This window comes from Perna viridis, chromosome 11 (assembly GCF_037379345.1).
Source record: "Perna viridis isolate PV_CMFRI_1.1 ecotype Kerala chromosome 11, ASM3737934v1, whole genome shotgun sequence".
In the NCBI taxonomy this organism is placed as follows: Eukaryota; Metazoa; Mollusca; class Bivalvia; order Mytilida; family Mytilidae; genus Perna; species Perna viridis.
The window spans coordinates 38,798,780-38,817,015 of record NC_142455.1 but is presented as its reverse complement, the minus strand read 5'-3'; the positions used below and the strand labels follow the sequence as shown (position 1 = coordinate 38,817,015).

Here is an 18,236-nt window from a genome sequence, read left to right as displayed (position 1 = left end):
TGAACTTTTTTGTGTTACTTAATTCGTTTTAAGAAGAATTACATTACATACTGTAGTTGTCATTTATATTATTGATAGTAAATATATATGTAAACAAGTTAGAGTTTGTGACACTCATTTGAAATAAAATAACCAGAACATTACTAAAACATATTTTATACCAAATAGTCATAAATGTGTTCTTTTGGTTACGTTTTAAATAAAATGATGAAATTTGTGCCACCCACGTTACAATCGCGGTATATGTTGCGTGCATTAGATACATTTCAGACTGTTAGATTAAATAATACAGAAACAAGCTTAAGACACGCTAGAGAGATAATGTATAAGCAGACGCTAAACGACAGTTTAGAACACACCCACCATCAGATAGACTCAGAAGTAATGATAAAGAGATACGTTATAAAACGTTTTATAGCCAATGTTTATTATCAGAGGTAGACGTAGAACATAATAGCAGTGATAAGACCTACACTGCTACCACTCTCTCTAAAGAAGAGATTGTGGAAAACCATAAATATGTGCTATCCTCTTTTGGTCTCTCTACCAAGGACGATGATTGTGATTTACCGTCTATGTACTGGATTCCTAAACTTCACAAGAATCCATACACACAACGTTTCATAGCTGGATCTGCAAAATGCACCACCAAAGCTCTTTCAAAACTTTTAACTTCTATACTCACAACTGTCAAAGAGGGTCTACAGTCCTACCACAACACTTGTTACTCCAGTAGTGGTATTAATTCAATGTGGATCTTGAAAAATTCAAAAGATCTTTTGGAAACAATCAGTTCAAGACTATTATCTGAATAAAATAGCATTAAAACCTATGATTTTTCAACACTGTATACTTCTATTCCCCATACTCAGTTAAAATTTCGACTTAAAACATTATACACTGTTGTTTTTTTTTTCAAAAAAAAATGGTACACATAGATACAAATATATAGTTCTTGGTAGAGATTCCTCATACTTTGTAAGAAATAATTCAAAATCATCTTCTAAATATACAGAGGAAGATATAATAGTCTTGAACTGATTGTCTCCAATAGTTCTTTCGAATTTTTCAGGATTTTTTCGAATTTTGTTAAACAATCCTAATTTCGGGGATTTTATACATCATATCTACCCAGACGAACTTCAGATAAAAGATACTACAGAGACTGTAAGGTCAGCCTCATATTTTGATCTACACCTAGAATTCGATAGTAAAGGAAAACTATTGACTGTACGACAAACGAGATGACTTTTCAGTCAAAATTGTTAACTTTCTTTTCATCTGTGGCAACATCCGTTCAGCACCTGCGTATTGAGTGTTCATATCACATACCACTGTGACATCTATGGCAACACCGCCTCGAAGTCCAGCCCATGTACCTTACTGTAGAGTCCTTGAACCGATCCGCGCAACAATTTAACGGATCGATGACCGTTGACTGATTGATCGCTGACCGATCAATGACCGGTGACCGATCTGATCGCAGTTTTGTTGAAATATATGTAAAATAAAAATATAAATTGATGTTTAAATCTATTACATTGTGTAAATATGCGTAAAATTGACAAAGAAAACAATAAAAACCGTAAAATACAGTGACTGCTCCATGGTCACGTGATGAGATCAGCGGTTTAATGGATCGGTTTGACGGATCGATGACTAACCGTAAACTGATCGATGACCGATCGAAATTTTTGTTGCACGGATCAGTTCAGGTACTGTAATTCTTTTGATTATTATTATTTCTTCCGTAACTTCTTAAAGTGGATTTGGCAGAAAGAGTATGCGACACATTATTACGACACTTTAGACTAGGACTATGCGTAACGGAGTTGCTGGGAAATATAATGTTAGGTCTAATGGAACACTTCTAGCGTTTACATTACTTTACATGTTGAGAAAGTAATTTTCATTGTTGGACAAATTACATCTAAATTTGCATACCATTGCGAGGCTTGGAAAATAAGGTTTCCAAAATTAGTATGCTAATGGTACAGTGATTGTACAAATTCTTCACAAAATTTATTTGAATAAATAAAACTGAAAATACACAATGTTACCTTTTCTGCTAGCTGACAGCATGGAGGCAAATTACTCACACATGTAAACAATATTCATACAATTTTGTAGTTAATTATATATATGATTTTAAAGTACTTATTCTAAGCTTTATTTTGACTACTTTTAACCATAATACACACAGTGAGTTTTTGGTACTATATAGGGAGGGGGGTAGCCGTTCGACCCGGAAGTGGTTAGTGAGACCTTAACGCGCCTTGAGTTATCTCCCTTAACACCGATTTGTTTTTTGTTCGTTTGCTTTTTGTTTTTGTTTTTGTTTTTTGTTTTTTGTTTTGCATCTATAGGAAAAAACGATATAGATTAAGAAAAACTGAAAAATGCCTAATGTGTGTATGGTACTTGGCCGACAAAATTGTCCTGTTGGTCAAAGCTTTTCAAACTATTCCTTGTATGAGTTATTTAATTCTAACCGAAATCTCTTTCCGTCATTTTTGTTTTATTTTGAAAACCGTAAAGCTTAGAAACATAAGACTTCCAACATTCATCCTAGGTCACATATGGAGTTTCCAAAAATGTATCACTCGATGACATACGGCGACCTAAAGTCTAGTTATGGACTCTCCTTAAAAACCGTAATAGATAGAAGCAAACATGACATGGGAAAAATACTCGTCTTGTCAAGTTCTACAATAATTCTTTGATCACAAAACCCTCCGACCAACTATAAGTGATTTATCGCCCATAAATTGATTTTTGAGTAAAACTTTTACAAATTCAGAGCAAAAACCATAAGAGATAGAGGGGTAATGTAAATGGCAAATTGTTTAGGACAAGGAACTCTACAAGAAAAGTAAGGGCTTTATTCAGTATGCTCAATGCTGTATGAGTTATTGGCCAAAATGTTTAACTACTCATTACTCATTAATAATAAGAAATGCTCCTTTATTTATTTAATTATCAGTTTCTTTATTTTTTTCTCTTAATATAAAGGCAAGAAAAATAATTGTTTAAGCCCACATATTTGGACTGGCCGTGCGATACATGAAAGTGGTAGTCAAGCTTGTTAAAAAATCTTAGTAACTACACTTTAAATTTGCACTTAAAAATAAATCTAATTTACAGGAGGTAACTTGTTTACCTAACAAAACTAGATATGCACGTGTTATCCCTTGACAGCAAATACTGAACACTCTTAGCGCACTCTTAGCACCACTAAATTGATTTGAGTGACGCTAATGCATTTATTGAAATTACTCTTGACAACTCTTAACGACAGATATTTAATGTGCACTGAATCGCTACTGAAAATATCGAAACTTTTAAACGTATTGTAAATAAATTTGTTAAGAGTTTTCAGTAGATGTTAAGTAGGACATGACCGATTCAGTAAACAAATATGCTACTAGTGATGAAATGTGACACTCCAGCAGCATAATATTTTGTCTCCACAACCAACTGTTAAGCACATGAATAATATTAATATTTTGACAGCTACTTCTTGCCCCATTGGCAAGCATTTATTGAAATTATTCCAAGTAAATGATAATTGGCTGGGATTATACGAAAAACATCTTCTATATCACATTTTGCGAGTTTATTCAAAGCGGCCATGATGTTGTACAAGATTGACAACTACATCAACACTGTCATATTGAACTGTACAGTTCTCTCCGGGAATTAAGGAGTATACTGAACTATCTCTGGGAAAGGAAAGGTCATGAATAAGCTGAAATTGTCCAGGAACACTACATTTGGGAAGGGGTTTAAGACAGGGCCCACAATACTCTCGCAGGATAGTTAAGGCACATCGGGGTACTATTTTGATAGAAAATCGTTTTTTTTTTTTTTTAAATGCAATATCTCTGCATAATTATTTTTGTACGGTATTTTGTGTGTAGTGGTTTTTATTTCAGAGTGTATCAAGAAACATTTGCAAAACCAATTGTCCACGAAAACACCCATTAAGGTATTGTCACGTGACTTTTTGCGCTAGCGTAACTCATTAAGAAGTTAAAAATACAAGTTTTTCCACTGAACGGATTTTCTCGAACTTTTACACATGTTTAATTGAAAGCCCAACCTTCATGTTTATCGGTGCTCGCTTCAGGAAATAGTATGCATAATTAAAATATCCCCATTAATTTACCGGTAATTGATTAATTGATAACTTTTTGCATTAACATTATCAATTTTCCACGATTCTAAAAAAAATATCTCTTGCAAGCATCTGTTTTCATACACATTGCCTTCTAATTCAATCATTCCCCAAAATAAATTCATATCGTTCCATTGGAACAACTAGTAATTTTTTGTAATTCATCACGTAATTTGGGCAGTTCAAGCGCACTGCCGTTACTTTCAAGCGCTCAGGTGATTTTAACTGAATTATTTTGAAATCGGATCCGGAATGTTTTTCCGTATGGAAAGCGGGAAATATGAATAAAAAAAAACTAATTGTAAATTTTATCCCTTACTCCAAGATAGCTAGTTTTGCTTTGTTTCAAATAAAAAAATACGTTTTTCAACTGTTTCATAATTTACAAGTGTAATTCTATTAAATGAACTAGCAATTTCCTGTTTCCCATATACAACTGTACATATTGTAACCAACGTATCCGCAGTCGTATTTATCATGCATTTTGGACCTACTTTAATTTAGAAGCTGCCACACAAAATAATGGACTAAAAAGCGTTTCACCTACCTTGTTTACTTGTTGATCTGCAGAATATTTATCTCCAGTAAAGGCAGGTGCATTTGACACAGACATGACATACCATTGTGCATAAACGATTGAACCAAGGATTTTGTGAACATACATACAAAACATTTCAATGTGTTCGTGATTTTTTTTTATTCAATGTGTGTGACTTCATGATGCATTGTATATAATAAAAAAATAGGATATTCATGCTACTTTTTTTCTCAACATCTTAAGCATTTTTGTGGTCAAAATCTAACTTTTCCTATTACTTGCAGTTCTACATTTTTTTTTTTTTTTTTTTTTGACTTATAAAATAAATAACATAAATATTAAGTTAAGTGTAAACTTGTACACCTTTTGTATCTTGTTTCTTTTTTGTGTTTTAAGGGGCATCAGCTGCAAGAACATCAGAAGACATGTCTGCCATTTCATTTTCAAGATTTTAAAACGCTAAGGAATATATCAATTTCATTTTCATTGGTCCATATATTGTATGAAATTATGAATATTTGCAACTTTGCTAAAGTTATTCTTGCCAGATCGACCGAAGATGGCAATGCTATTGAAAAATTCAACAATTTCCCAGAATCAGTTCAATCAAAAATAACATTAGAAAAAAAAAGAGGAAAAGTTTATTGAGGCAAAATACAACAACTACACATCAATAACTCAGAGACATGAAAATTACAGTATCTTCATGAAAAATTACAAGAATCTAAATATTGAATCATATGATACTTTCACAAATATGTTAAAAAAGGTTCAAAAGTATGTAACTGAAAGCAAATATTTCATTAACAACAGCAAACATGGAGAAAAAAAGGAATTCACAGACTACTTCTGTCTAAACAATTGGCTGCACCTTCCTGAAGCTGACCAAAAACAACACACTATAGACAACTGCATCCAGTGCATGACAGTTCATGCTAGCTCTCCCTCTCTACACAAAAGATTTTCAAATGCTTCCATTCTTGTACAATCTGGTTCCATGCTATTGAAAAATATTGAAAATTTAACACCACCTAACACAAAACCATCTCAGAAAAAAGGACAGAAAGCAGTTGAAACAATGATGAAGGTTCTACAACCAGTTGTTGAGAGGAAGTATGATACTAATTTCAAAAATGCTGTAGCAGAATCCTTGTCCCTTCAACCAAAAGAAACTGCAAGAGAGGCCAAAAAAAAAGTCAAGAAAATTATTCATCAAACTTAACACCAAATTGAAGAATCAATGCAAGAAAATGACAATGACTTAGACCATCTTTTGGGAAGTGGGCAATCCTTTGCCCAATATGAAAGGGACAGAATTAATTCTTGCTTTATAGGTAGGGAACAAGCTGAAAAAGCAAACAAAAATAGAAACAGGTAAAAAAAACCAAAAGATCATATTGGGAGAATTGAAAATTATACGTTTAACAGAAATGAGTTTTTAGAGTATGTAAAAACAACTGCATCAAAACAGATCAACTGGTCCCAATTAGCCAAACAATACCAGGTATCATGTAATGGAAAAGCTGTAAATAATGGAGGTCAGGTCTTAAAAAAAATATGCATATGATCAAGGAATTGACATCTCCAAGTTTAACCAACACCTACGAGTAAGTGGCAGAGAGTATAAGCAAAGAATAAGAAAATCAAAAAAAAAAAAGAATAATGCATAAACTACCTGTCCCATCAAGAAGACCAATCAAAGTTTTAAAAGAAAATCTAAAAAAGAAAATCCAAGACAACACCTATGATATTGGAGTGAAAATTGCACCAAAAGCTGTACAGCAAAACAAAATTGGGCCAGATGGCAACACTATAACAACAACTGTTCAAGTACCAGCCAGAAACATTTCACTCAGAAAAATATTTACAAGAGAAATCAGGAGATTAAAAAAAATAGGTGTTGTACGACAAAAAAACCGATCACACATTATTCTTTAAACTATGGCATGATCACTCTGCAATATTAAATCACTCATATGTTAGTTTCATGGTAAGCTTATTATATGAAACCAGCACTTTTTTAACAAATGAGGAGTATAAAACAAGTTATCCACAACGACAACCAGTTGATGTCCAAACAGCAGTCGAGCGACCTAACCTATACATTTTTGGCCAGTCAGGTAAGCATATAAATATACAATGAAAATAAAAAAAAATTACCACTGATAAGATGACCAAGTATTCAAACAAAGTAATCTCCATGTACAATCATACCAACCCATATAAAAGAACAGCGTTCCAATGTCCCTCATAAGTAAAAAAAGTGTAGAAAACTTTAAATTCACTGAGACTTTCTAATTCGAAGGGTCATAACTTCCGTTAAATCAATCAACTGTAACCAAAGTCAAACTTAATCTGTAACTTCTCATAGTAAGACTACATACAAAAGGTAAAAGCATTACAAAAAAAAGTGTGGAAACTGTAAATTCACTGAAATTTTCTAAGTCCAAGAGCCATAACTTCCGTAAAAATCATTCAACAGTAACCAAAGTTGAACTTAATCTGAAATGCTTTATAATGGGGCCAAATACTAAAAACAAACTCGTTTGATAAAAGCATTACAAAAAGGTGTGGACAACGCAGACGGACGGACGGACGGATGGATGGATGGACAGACGGGCGGGTCACAAGTAATACAATGAGAAATGACTATATATGGTACACTCCTCGAGACATTTACGTTTCCACTATAAATGCTCACCAAAATGAATGCTTCTATCGTGCGTTTAAACAAACGCTCCTATCAAATGACGAAAAATAATAATATTGACATATGATGTGACAGAAAAAAATTAAAAATTAAATTAATGAAATTATATAAATTAATAATACCAAAAAATATAAAAAAATAACAGTTAAATCAAGGAAATAATCAAAAGACAAACATAAACAAATGTTTCTATCTTGCCTTTTAAACGTATGCTCCCAGCATGCATTTGAACGAATGCTTCTATCGTGTGTTTAAACGAATGCAAAACTATGTGTAAACCCACGATAAATGATGCACGAACGCTAAAATGGGAAACGTGAACATCTCAAGGAGTGTATATCAAAACACAATGTGCTAGTAAGTAAGTATACAATCATTAAACAAGTACATCCAAATATATTGTACAAGTTAAAGTAAGCCAAGTACAAGTATATCTAACTACAATGCGCTAGCGCTAGTGAGTGAGTAAAGTATATATTACTATAATGTACTAGTAAGTAAGTCGAGTATATCTTAACTACAATGTGCTAGTAAGCAAGTCAAGTATAAAGTCATTAAATGCCAGCTAGTAAGATAAAAATGTACATCCAATTATAAGTAAAATGTGCAAATAAGTAAGCTAAACACATCAAACTAATGTATAAAAGTAGTAAGCTAAGTATACAATGAACAAAAAAAGAACACATATCTACAATGTGCTAGAAAGTAAGCTATTTTTACAGTCATTAACTAGATTATATAACCTAGTTTTTCCACCTTACACTCAGTTTGATAAATGAACCCTTAAGTAGCATTAAGAAATTTTCTGCCTGAACATCAAAATTATGACAAAGTAAATACCTCACATTCCAAGGGTCCCTCCCCCTTTGTTTAGAAAGAGATTTACAATAAATTTGCAAAACCTGTCCCCAACATTTGTATAAATTTCTTAATTGGACCCACTTTTAAAAATTTCTAGATCTTCCCTCTGGCAAATAGAATATTATTGTCCCAGCTATTGACAACTCTTATTTTGCAAGAAACTACATAATTCCCCATGTACTGAAATACCTTTCAGGCTGAACTTGTCAATAACTGACAGTCATAAGAATAGAAAAGTTCAAACGAAAAATAAAGTATTTTAAGTTGTGTACATGTCTAAAGGATATAATAAGTAATATCAAATAACAATCTCACCTTATTTTTTTATTGGCCAATAAAAAAAAACTAGGTTATAATCAAAGCCGGTTAGAGTACATTAAGTTAATTCTTAATGAATAAAGGGGGGAGGCAGCCACTGCCCACTCTTCATTCATTAAAAAGTTGCTTAATACACTCTAACCTTCACATACATGTAATAGATATACTAGTACTTAAGCTAAGTATATAAAAAATCAAGTAAGAGCAGGTGAAAGGACCTATGCCACACACAGTTATTTTAACAACAACATTTAAATATGTTATACCAACTTTAAATTATACTACATGTATGTGTCACATACATGTATCTGGACCATTTGATTTTGAAACAAAAAAGAACACTATATCTATTTCAGACCTGGCAAAATCATTTTCGATCTGTCCGACATTTGAACAGAATCCATCCAGCCGTTTTCAAGTATTTTAGTCCACTATATTTTCCTATAGGGTAGTATGTACAAATTCAACATACAATGTACATGTAGTAATTAGTCCCATAACTTTTAAATTAATCGAATCAACTAGAAATGGTGATGAAAAATCCTACAAAATTTGAACAAAATCTGTCACTTTTTTATTAGAGTACAGAAAATTTTAAAAAATAAGGAACTATGTAGCGAGTCCTTGGAAAATAATAAGTAATATTTCATCATGAAACTTTTAAACTTTTAAAGCATCAAAGGATGTTGAGCAGGCCTTGTATACCACACCAAGATGTGAGGACATTTCTGATTTGCTGAATGGCATCAACATTGATGGGACACAAAATGATTTTAAACTTCGCTTGTTTAGTGGTGATGGTCCTGCCAGACAATTTGAAGCTGGCCAAAAAAGAGGTGGTCACTATAGTTGTCTATGTGGGGTAAACTCAAATCAGCACATGGACTTGATCCGTTGCTTCGATATCAGTTACATGACTTTAGAAGAAAGGAGGGAGCATGTAGTCAAAGGGGTACTGTGGGAAAAATCGTATCCAACAACTGTATAAATCCTTTTAACAACTTAAAAAAAGATGAGATCGAGTGCGAGTTGGACAAGAGGGGCATTGATATATACAACCTAAAGAGTAAGCAAGACCTTCAAACTAAACTTGATGAAGTTCTGCATGGCATTTGTCGTCCACCTGCCTTACCTTTAAAACAACCACAAAAACAACTGAAGAGCACAATATAAACTATTATGAAGTTATGAGTTGTGAGCCATTGCATGACTTAACAAATGTCATCCAAAACCTGATTGTTGAGTTGCCTAATCACGTTACTGACAAATCGACAAAAACAGAACTTGAAAGATTCTAAACCACTACTATAGGTGACAAAACACAAGTCAAAGGGTCAGATGCCAGAATTTATCTGGTACGTTTGGCAAAAAAAGTTGATGACCTCCATGTTGATAGCAAAATATCAGAGGACATAACAAACATGATCAACTCTCTCGTAGAAATTCAAAACATTGCTTATAGTCCAGCAGACAAAAGGTCACCAAGGACAGTTCTAAGGATTTACAACCTTACCTTTTCTTTTGGAATGTTGGCAAAAACTGTTATAGGCATACCAGAGAAACTCACTGAGAGGAAATTTTACGGCAGCCATTTCCATAGTCTTGTAGTGCACCTTCCAGAAATATTTCGTATAATAAGCTTAAGATCCATCCTCGCAGAACAAGAAGAAAGATCCTTCGGCTCACTTAGGAAAATCGCTCTTGGTACAACAAAAAGAAAACCAGGTTTTGTTGTTGATAATACTGTCCTCCGATTTAACAAACAACAAAATTCTGACAACTTTAAAAATCATTTCAGGACTCAGCCATAAGTCAAGAAGCACAGCTTCTTTCCAAGAAACCAAACACTTCATTCCCCAAAACCCTTGTTGCCAGCAGAGGATTTCTGTTCCAGTCTCATTTTCGAAGAATGTCAGATTTCCTCCTTCCAGGACAAAATGTGTGGTGGCATTACAATGGAAAGGACATCATTTTCCATGACTGTACTGAGGAACTGTCTTCGAGGCCAGAAGGTCCTCCTCTGGCAAATTTTGTTCAAACATCTGTTCCAAAAGAACAAAAATTAATGGAATTTGTATGGCAAACATGTCTTAGAAAGGTGAAAGATGACAAAAGTTTCTCTCTACCTTTACATCAAATCAAAACAAAAGAGCATGGAAAAATAACTTATCTACAAACTAATTTGAAGCCAGGTAAGAAAATGGCTTAATGAATATCACAGAATGCCAAGTACTTGCATATACCCGGTATGCAATAATATCTAAAAATCTTTAATTACTAGTGTTCTAGAATTTCACTCTACATCACAAAAAATGTATTGATGATGTTCCGATTTCCTGTTGCAAGTAGAAAATTTAATTTCTTATCAGACTATTTTAAAACCAAAAAGTAGACGTTAACTGTCGGAAACCTACAATTCTTTTTTATTACTTTGTCCATCTGATCATCTTATTTAACAAAGAAGTATAGTGTCTTTTGTTTTAGAGAAATGTGAAGTTTACTATCTTGTAAAATTTTTTACAAAATTTACCTTTTACTTTAGGCGAAAGAACTCACAACATGATCTTTAGTAATGACAACCTAGTACTAGTATCAAACAAGGAGGACTCATTTATCTCAGTAGCAGGTATGCATTACTACAAAATAAAACAAATTCCAAGTTAAATGGTCATAAATAAAATTTTTAAATTATAAACATCATATCTCTTGCAAAGTATAACATAATATGTTCTGTCTAGGAAGACAGTTAATAAGAGGCTCCAAGGAGCCTGAATTGCTTACCCTGTTAAATTTTGTCTTTCAAGGGCAATAAATTTAACAAGGTTTTGTCCAAATATTTTGATATGCCAATGATGCTCATTTGTTTACATCATGGCTTTGTCTCAAACTTAACTTTAATGGACATGCATATGCAAACATTTTCTGAGGGTATCTTTTAATACCACACCACTACGTTTGGCAGGGTATAAAAATGTCAATGTAACTTTCAGGAGCACAATGCACTGATTGGAAGGAGGAGGAAATGGAACATGCAACATTTAGTACTGGAAAACCAGAAGGTAGTATTGAGGCTAGAAATGTTAGTTCAACCTGTACGGACTTTGAACCGATCCATGAAACGATTTAACGGATCGATGACTGTTGACCAATCTGATCACAGTTTTATTATATAAAATGACGTAAGATCTGTTTTCAATAAAAGAAATGAAAAATAAATGTATCAATTGATGTTTAAATCTATTACAGTATATAAATATGCGTAAAATTGCGAAAGAAAACAACAAAAACTTTAAAAATACATTGACCGCTCTATGGTCAAGTGATGCGATCACCAGTTGAGTGGATCGGTTTGATGGATAGATGACTGACCGGAAACTGATCAGTGCATTAAGACCTAAAATTGTATAAGCATACAGGTATTAAAAATACAACACCATGCCTCAAATGCATGTACATGATGTACTTAAAACAAGCACAATGAACTGAGATATGTAACATTTAGAAAAAATTTAATATACTATGCTGCAATTAGGGCTTGCACAATTTTTATTTCACCAGTATACACTGAACTAAATACCTTATAAACATTCTTTGCATGACAGGATGTTTACCCTCTAAACCATTGATCAATTGTGTAATTAACACAGCTGGAACAGGATCTAAAATAGACAGTATTGAAGAAGCACAAGGTACAGTTACCTTTTTAGAAGACTACTACATATACATGCTTTCATAATATAACTTGTACCTTGCCATATATAGACCATAAGATTAAAATTTTGTTAAGGTTCAAACATGGTGTGCAGGACAATTTGAGTACTTTTTTTTATTTTAAGTAGTAGTCTTTACAAAGAGCAGAGAGGACATGATTCATGCATGTCAAAAACCCAGTAAACTCAGATTTATGTCTTGTTCAGAAACCATCATTGATAACATAATCAGGCTTTGTTTTTCATTTGGGTGTTGCACTTTTCAGATAAAATTTATATAGATTTTACATACAATTAGCACGTTGCAAGAGTTATTGTCCTTGATACGGTTAATTTCAGGTTGAAGTTACAGTGTAGTTTTCTCAAAAGTACAAATCTGGATACAGAAAGGACTGTTGTCACATGAAATACATGTAATAGCATACATGTATTCAGAAAAAAAAATGTCATCTAATCCTTGGATTTTTTTACACCATGAATCACCTTATCAAAGGCAGTGTCTGATCTTCATATGGACTAGTACTTAATAATATAGGAAAACAGTTTCAACGAAAACAGTGGCTTTATGAGCCTGAATTATATGGATTTTTCAAAACGTGGTCATAATGATCACTCTCATTGCATAATCTTCACTTTTCACATACCAAAAGTACTAAACAAAAAATTACAATATTAATCAACAATCATGCTACAGATGTGATTCAACTTATACCTACACTTCAAATGTGCTAATTCTTTATGTAATTGTATGGCAGGACCAACTTATATTCCCAGTAGTAGTCATGATGTTCAATCCAATCTACAAAAGACAAGAAACAGAAGTACTCTCTTGAAAAACAGGTAATTTCTTGACTGAAATATAAATCAAATATTGACTTGTTTACAGTCATGAGATAAATACATGATTTTATAACTATTTATATTATTATCATGGGCATGCATTGCAACAGAAATTAATTGTAATTAAGAATGAATACTAAAATACACTAACTACATTATAAACAAGCTTACCCCGGACTTGACTATTTATGAGCAACTCAGCGGGTGTTTCTAGAAAAGCAGAGGATGCTTACCCTACCGGTGCCCCTGGTCCATGCTCCCAGTTTTTAGTGGAGTCCAAGTTGCTCATTTACTTTTGTTACTTTGTATGTATGATTTTAGTTACTTTATGTTCTTTGTTGTGTGTGCCTGTTTTCCATGTCTTGTCTTTGTCCCTCGATTTCATTCTTTTGATTACCACTATAACCTTGGTTCCCTTGATTACTCTTACAATTTATTTTTATTTTATTTCATTAGAAAAAAGCAGACCAGGTGTAAAAAGAAAATTATTCTGTACAGAATCTACAAGTACATGTAAGTATTACATAGTCATTCAAGAATATATATATGATTTGAAAATAAGAAAGTCCTACGAACCCAAATTGACCTACATTTGAAGATATACATTTTTTGTGTGGCATAGTAAATAACAAACCTCTCCAGAGCAGAATCAAATGGACAGCAATTGTTACCCTTTTACTGCAGCCGACTATTGGCTGTTGCCCCTGGAGACTTTTCCCAAAATGTTGAAAAATATTATTCCCAAAGGGGGTAAAGTTTGCATTTGTCAGGCATAATTTTCAAAAACCAGGTAAGGAAGCCAGTGAAATGTTCCTCAAGATGTTATTTCTCAGTCTCGGTACCTTAGGGAATATTTTTTTGGCAAGTTGCAACTTAATGAGTTATTGTCAATACAGTATCGGTTTTCAGTTCCGAATCAGCATATGATGCATTTCTGTCCCCTGTATCATACATCCCAATACAACAAATATTTCCACAAAATAAAGGGTTGGGGCTGCTTTTAAAACAAGGAACAAAATCACTGATTGACGGTGAATAATACATATAGACCCTTTAAATGAAACTCTTAACGCAAGACATTTTTAACTGCTCATGTGTATATATTTTTAATTAATGTGTCAATAGTAAACAGGAATTAAAACAACATTACCATTGGCTTGCAAATATTATTTTCTTTTTCAAAGTTCTGCCAAAAATATCACGAAAAGAAAGCAAAGAATGTAGAGTTAAAGCATTAGGTATGTAAATGAATAGAAAATCCCTTCTACCACAATACTTAGGCCAACACATAAAAGAAATATTGTAATGATCCAAGTAGTATGTGAAGAATACTAATAACTGCCGAAATACTTCATCTGTGACAAGAAATTTGTTTTTTTCATTATTGACTGATCGACTGTGTCTTAATATTATATGGCAGACATTTCAAGAATTTCAGAATGAAAACTATTCATCCAATGAACACACCCTTCTTAGTACAAGTCGAACACACCAAGTTAAGACTGTAATACTGCTAGCTCACCGAAGCACTAGGGCACATACATATGAATCAAAGCCAACAAGCATTCATTTAATATCCTTAAATACCACACGACTGGTGGAGTAGTAGTGCTTACCAATTTTGAAATATTTGGTGCGACACTGCTAGGAGTTGAACAAAGCAACCTACTGAACTGAGGCGAAAATATTTTAAATCATGATTAGGAATCTTATATCTGAAACCTGGCAGAATGTTTATTTTTAAATTTTCTTTCAAAATGGGTATTCTGACCTTATTATTAACTAACTACCCAAAATTCGTTAAAATATGTCAAAAACTGACCAATTGATATGAATTCAAATCGGACATCTATACAGGGCCAATATGGTATCATAACTTCTATTTTAAGTTAGAAATTGGATTTCATGAACTTTGATCACAAGGACTAAGAGCTGCAGAAACAGAACAAACTCTTCCATTTCATACAAAAAAGATATTAAATACTGATTAATGCAAATAAACCTACATGTTCTTTGTAAAATAGGAAAACAACTGTTCTACAAATCATCTTGTCAAGTTGTTAAATAATATTGTTAATAAATATGTAATTTCATATTGGCCCTATTGTAGAATTCGGTCAATCATTCTGGCCTCGACAGCCGTATTGTCGGTGATGCCTCTGGACCAATACGACTGACCTCAAACCTATAACAGGGCCAATATGAAATTTAATATGTATTAACAAATAATATTAATTGGGCTCAGATTAATATTAATCACTTTGAAAATGTAATATAAAATTCTTGATAATTTACTTTTGAAACCTTGCAGCGGAAGATTTAGAGTGTACATGTATCAACCCATTTGACCTGACAGATGATGAAGCTGATCAAGCATGTTTTGACAATTCACACCAAGCAGGTACACATTTTTAATGTACTTTTCTATCAAACAAAAAATACTGATATGTAAATGCTCAAATTCAATATGCCAAGTAAAATGCATTGCAGAGCACAGCTTGATACAACAGCAAGGGTCAAATTCTGATGAGTTGGGGCAAATAAGGACACTCTATTCAAGTTGATACAGATCTGAATTTTGAAAAAAACAAACTGAACAACTACTTAACCCCTTTCAATAATAATTAAATTAACCATATAAGCATGTTCTGTCAGGACTACATTCAATCCTTGTCCTTTATTCCAGAATATATATCCGCATCAGAGCTTGTGAAAACTATATTTGGGAATACAGATGATGTGGTTTAGTTCATCAAATATAGGCGACTGGCACGAGAAAATCCTTCGAACTCATCATTTTCACAACAGTATGAACGAGCCATGGCAGTAGTTGGATTTCTTATGCTTGGAGGGCTAAGAAAAATGTCAACAGAAATGCTTCAAAAACAAACAAAAGCTCAATTAGAAAAATGGGGTATAACAACGAGATGAAAGAAATATTGTATATGCATATAAAAATTGACTTAACTACACCATAGAAATGTTTGTGTATGAATTTATGAATGTCTAGATTTTGTACATGTTGTTTTCTATATTTATATTTAAAGAAATAGAAAAAAAAAGAAAAAAAGAAAAATAAATAAAATAAAGAGAAAAGAAAAGGGGAAAAAAAATAAAAAAAAATAAAAAAGATAAAAAAAAAGGGTTGGGTGGGTAATGCAGCCAAGTTGGTTTCGATCACAACTTGCCAGTCACAAGCCTGGAATAAAAGCCACAATTCTTTAGCACAACATGATTTAGTTAACTGTTACATATTATTTGATGTACACACAGTGCTTATGTCAACTTTTAGTAACCTTGTACAGGTAAAATTTTGAAAAAAAAAAAAAAAAGAAACTTCATTCTCTGGGCAGGAATTAAAAAATATTATATAATATGTTATCATACATATATTTTTTGTATTATCAAACCAATAATTCAGGTAAAATAACTTAAAAAATTTAAGCACTTTGTTTAATTAGGGAACTTTCTCTCAAAGGGGCAAAACTTAGTTCGGCATTAATTATACATGTACATATGTACATGTAATACAGTATTATACTATTACACTGTATACTACTATTAACTGAATTGGGGCTTTTAAATGCAGAGTGACCACTCTTAATAAGTCACGCTCCTTGGCAATATTCAGGCAGATACATGTATTAAGAAAAAAATCAAATGCATTATTTCAACAGCACACCAAGACCTCAATATTGATTTTAAATAGGTAAAAATAGATTATTAGTTTATAATAACATTGTCATTGAAGTTTGGCAATTTTTTTGCTATTTAGTATTATGAACCATCCGGAAAGTTGAAAATTATAAACTAACATTTGGACATTTACTGCCTGCCTGACCAAAACATTTAGCTACACATATATTTTTATAAGCATTAAGTTCCATCAACCATTAAATAAAACCATGCTACATGGAGAATAGGAAAATGTGTGAACTTTCAAATGTAATGGTATTAATGCTGACAATCAAAAGTCTTTCCCCTTTTGCAAGCATCGACATTTAAATGTCATTGTCTTAAAAAAAAAAAGGAAAGAAATTAGGAAAAATAAAAAGGTTTGCATAACCACTGATCATACACATAGGTTTTAGAGCATGTTCACTAGTAGAAAAAATGAAACATTGTTCTTTACATTATTTCAAATAAGTCTCTGAGGACAGTTAAACAAATTATACTTTAATTTGAAATCCTATTGATTATACATGTACATGTAGACTTACAGCAATAGAATATACTACTGAGTAGTGTTCCCAGTTAGCCTACAATAGGAACACCATAAAGACCTTCACATCAAACAGATAGTATCATACAAAATGTAGTATCATTTATGCAATCCATAACTTTCCTAAAACTGTGTGGGAAACCATCGCTCGACAGCTTTCCAAATACAAGTAGATGTGTAATTTGGCGAGTTCCAAGTTAAGTTAACCAGCCAACGGCTTATTTAGTTAAACATTCCTTAATATTATAATTAAATATATGTTCCATACATATTAAGAAGTTAAGCTTGAATATGTTAAGTAAATTTTGCACTATTTTATTGACTTGTAAAGCATTGTTACGATATGCAATTTTAATCTCCAGTAAACAGGATGTGCCAAAACCTACACAACGGTCCTGATCTCGTTTTAGTAGTCAAACGAAATTATCTTGGTAATTTATGAAATGTTAATTTGCAAATTAGTTGTTTATTGTCAAAATAAAATTGAACAACAAGCAAATGATAAATATTTTCTTGTTTCATAATGATAAATCTGTTGAAATATAATTTTATTTCTAAAATATGAGTTCAGAAATGGAGTACTTTAAGTACTTGAAAAACTTCAACGGGAGGGAATATTCGAAAATGGAAAAGATTTTGATAAATTTAGAAATAAATGAAAAGATAGTTGAAGAAAGAAAAAGAAAGGCAGAAAATTGTCAAATAAAAGAGAAAATAGATGATATTAAAGACAAAAAACCAAAAAGAATTTGGCTAGTTGAATTTCTATTAAAGATCAATATTCCACTAGCCAGTATGGCAAGTTGTGAAAAAAATGGTAACCCAAACTGCAAAAGATCACCAGGTGTTCTATGGTAGTT

At 32.5% G+C, this 18,236-nt stretch overlaps 1 protein-coding gene and 1 long non-coding RNA gene across 2 annotated transcripts; both read left to right on the top strand.

Annotated features, from left to right (window-relative positions):
• The first annotated feature begins 10,354 nt into the window (after nt 1-10,354).
• LOC148604006 (uncharacterized) lies at nt 10,355-12,340 on the top strand. Its single transcript, XM_088551477.1, has 4 exons — nt 10,355-10,796; nt 11,147-11,230; nt 11,595-11,663; nt 12,207-12,340. Exons 1-4 carry the CDS (start codon nt 10,514-10,516, stop codon nt 12,338-12,340), a joined length of 570 nt encoding a protein of 189 aa, XP_088407603.1. The 5' UTR covers nt 10,355-10,513.
• A 1,900-nt stretch (nt 12,341-14,240) lies between these two features.
• On the top strand, nt 14,241-16,243 carry LOC148604005 (uncharacterized). Its single transcript, XR_015916285.1, has 3 exons — nt 14,241-14,392; nt 15,466-15,555; nt 15,841-16,243. It is a non-coding gene; the product is annotated as an uncharacterized LOC148604005 (long non-coding RNA).
• Nucleotides 16,244-18,236: the final 1,993 nt, after the last annotated feature.

What these genes read in the sequence shown, in the direction of transcription:
- LOC148604006 (XM_088551477.1), top strand. Translation starts at nt 10,514, where the DNA reads ATGTCAGATTTCCTCCTTCCAGGACAAAATGTGTGGTGGCATTACAAT. An exon ending in ACAAACTAATTTGAAGCCAG is followed by an intron (nt 10,797 to 11,146) that starts GTAAGAAAATGG and finishes CTTTTACTTTAG; the next exon opens with GCGAAAGAACTCACAACATG. An exon ending in CTCATTTATCTCAGTAGCAG is followed by an intron (nt 11,231 to 11,594) that starts GTATGCATTACT and finishes TGTAACTTTCAG; the next exon opens with GAGCACAATGCACTGATTGG.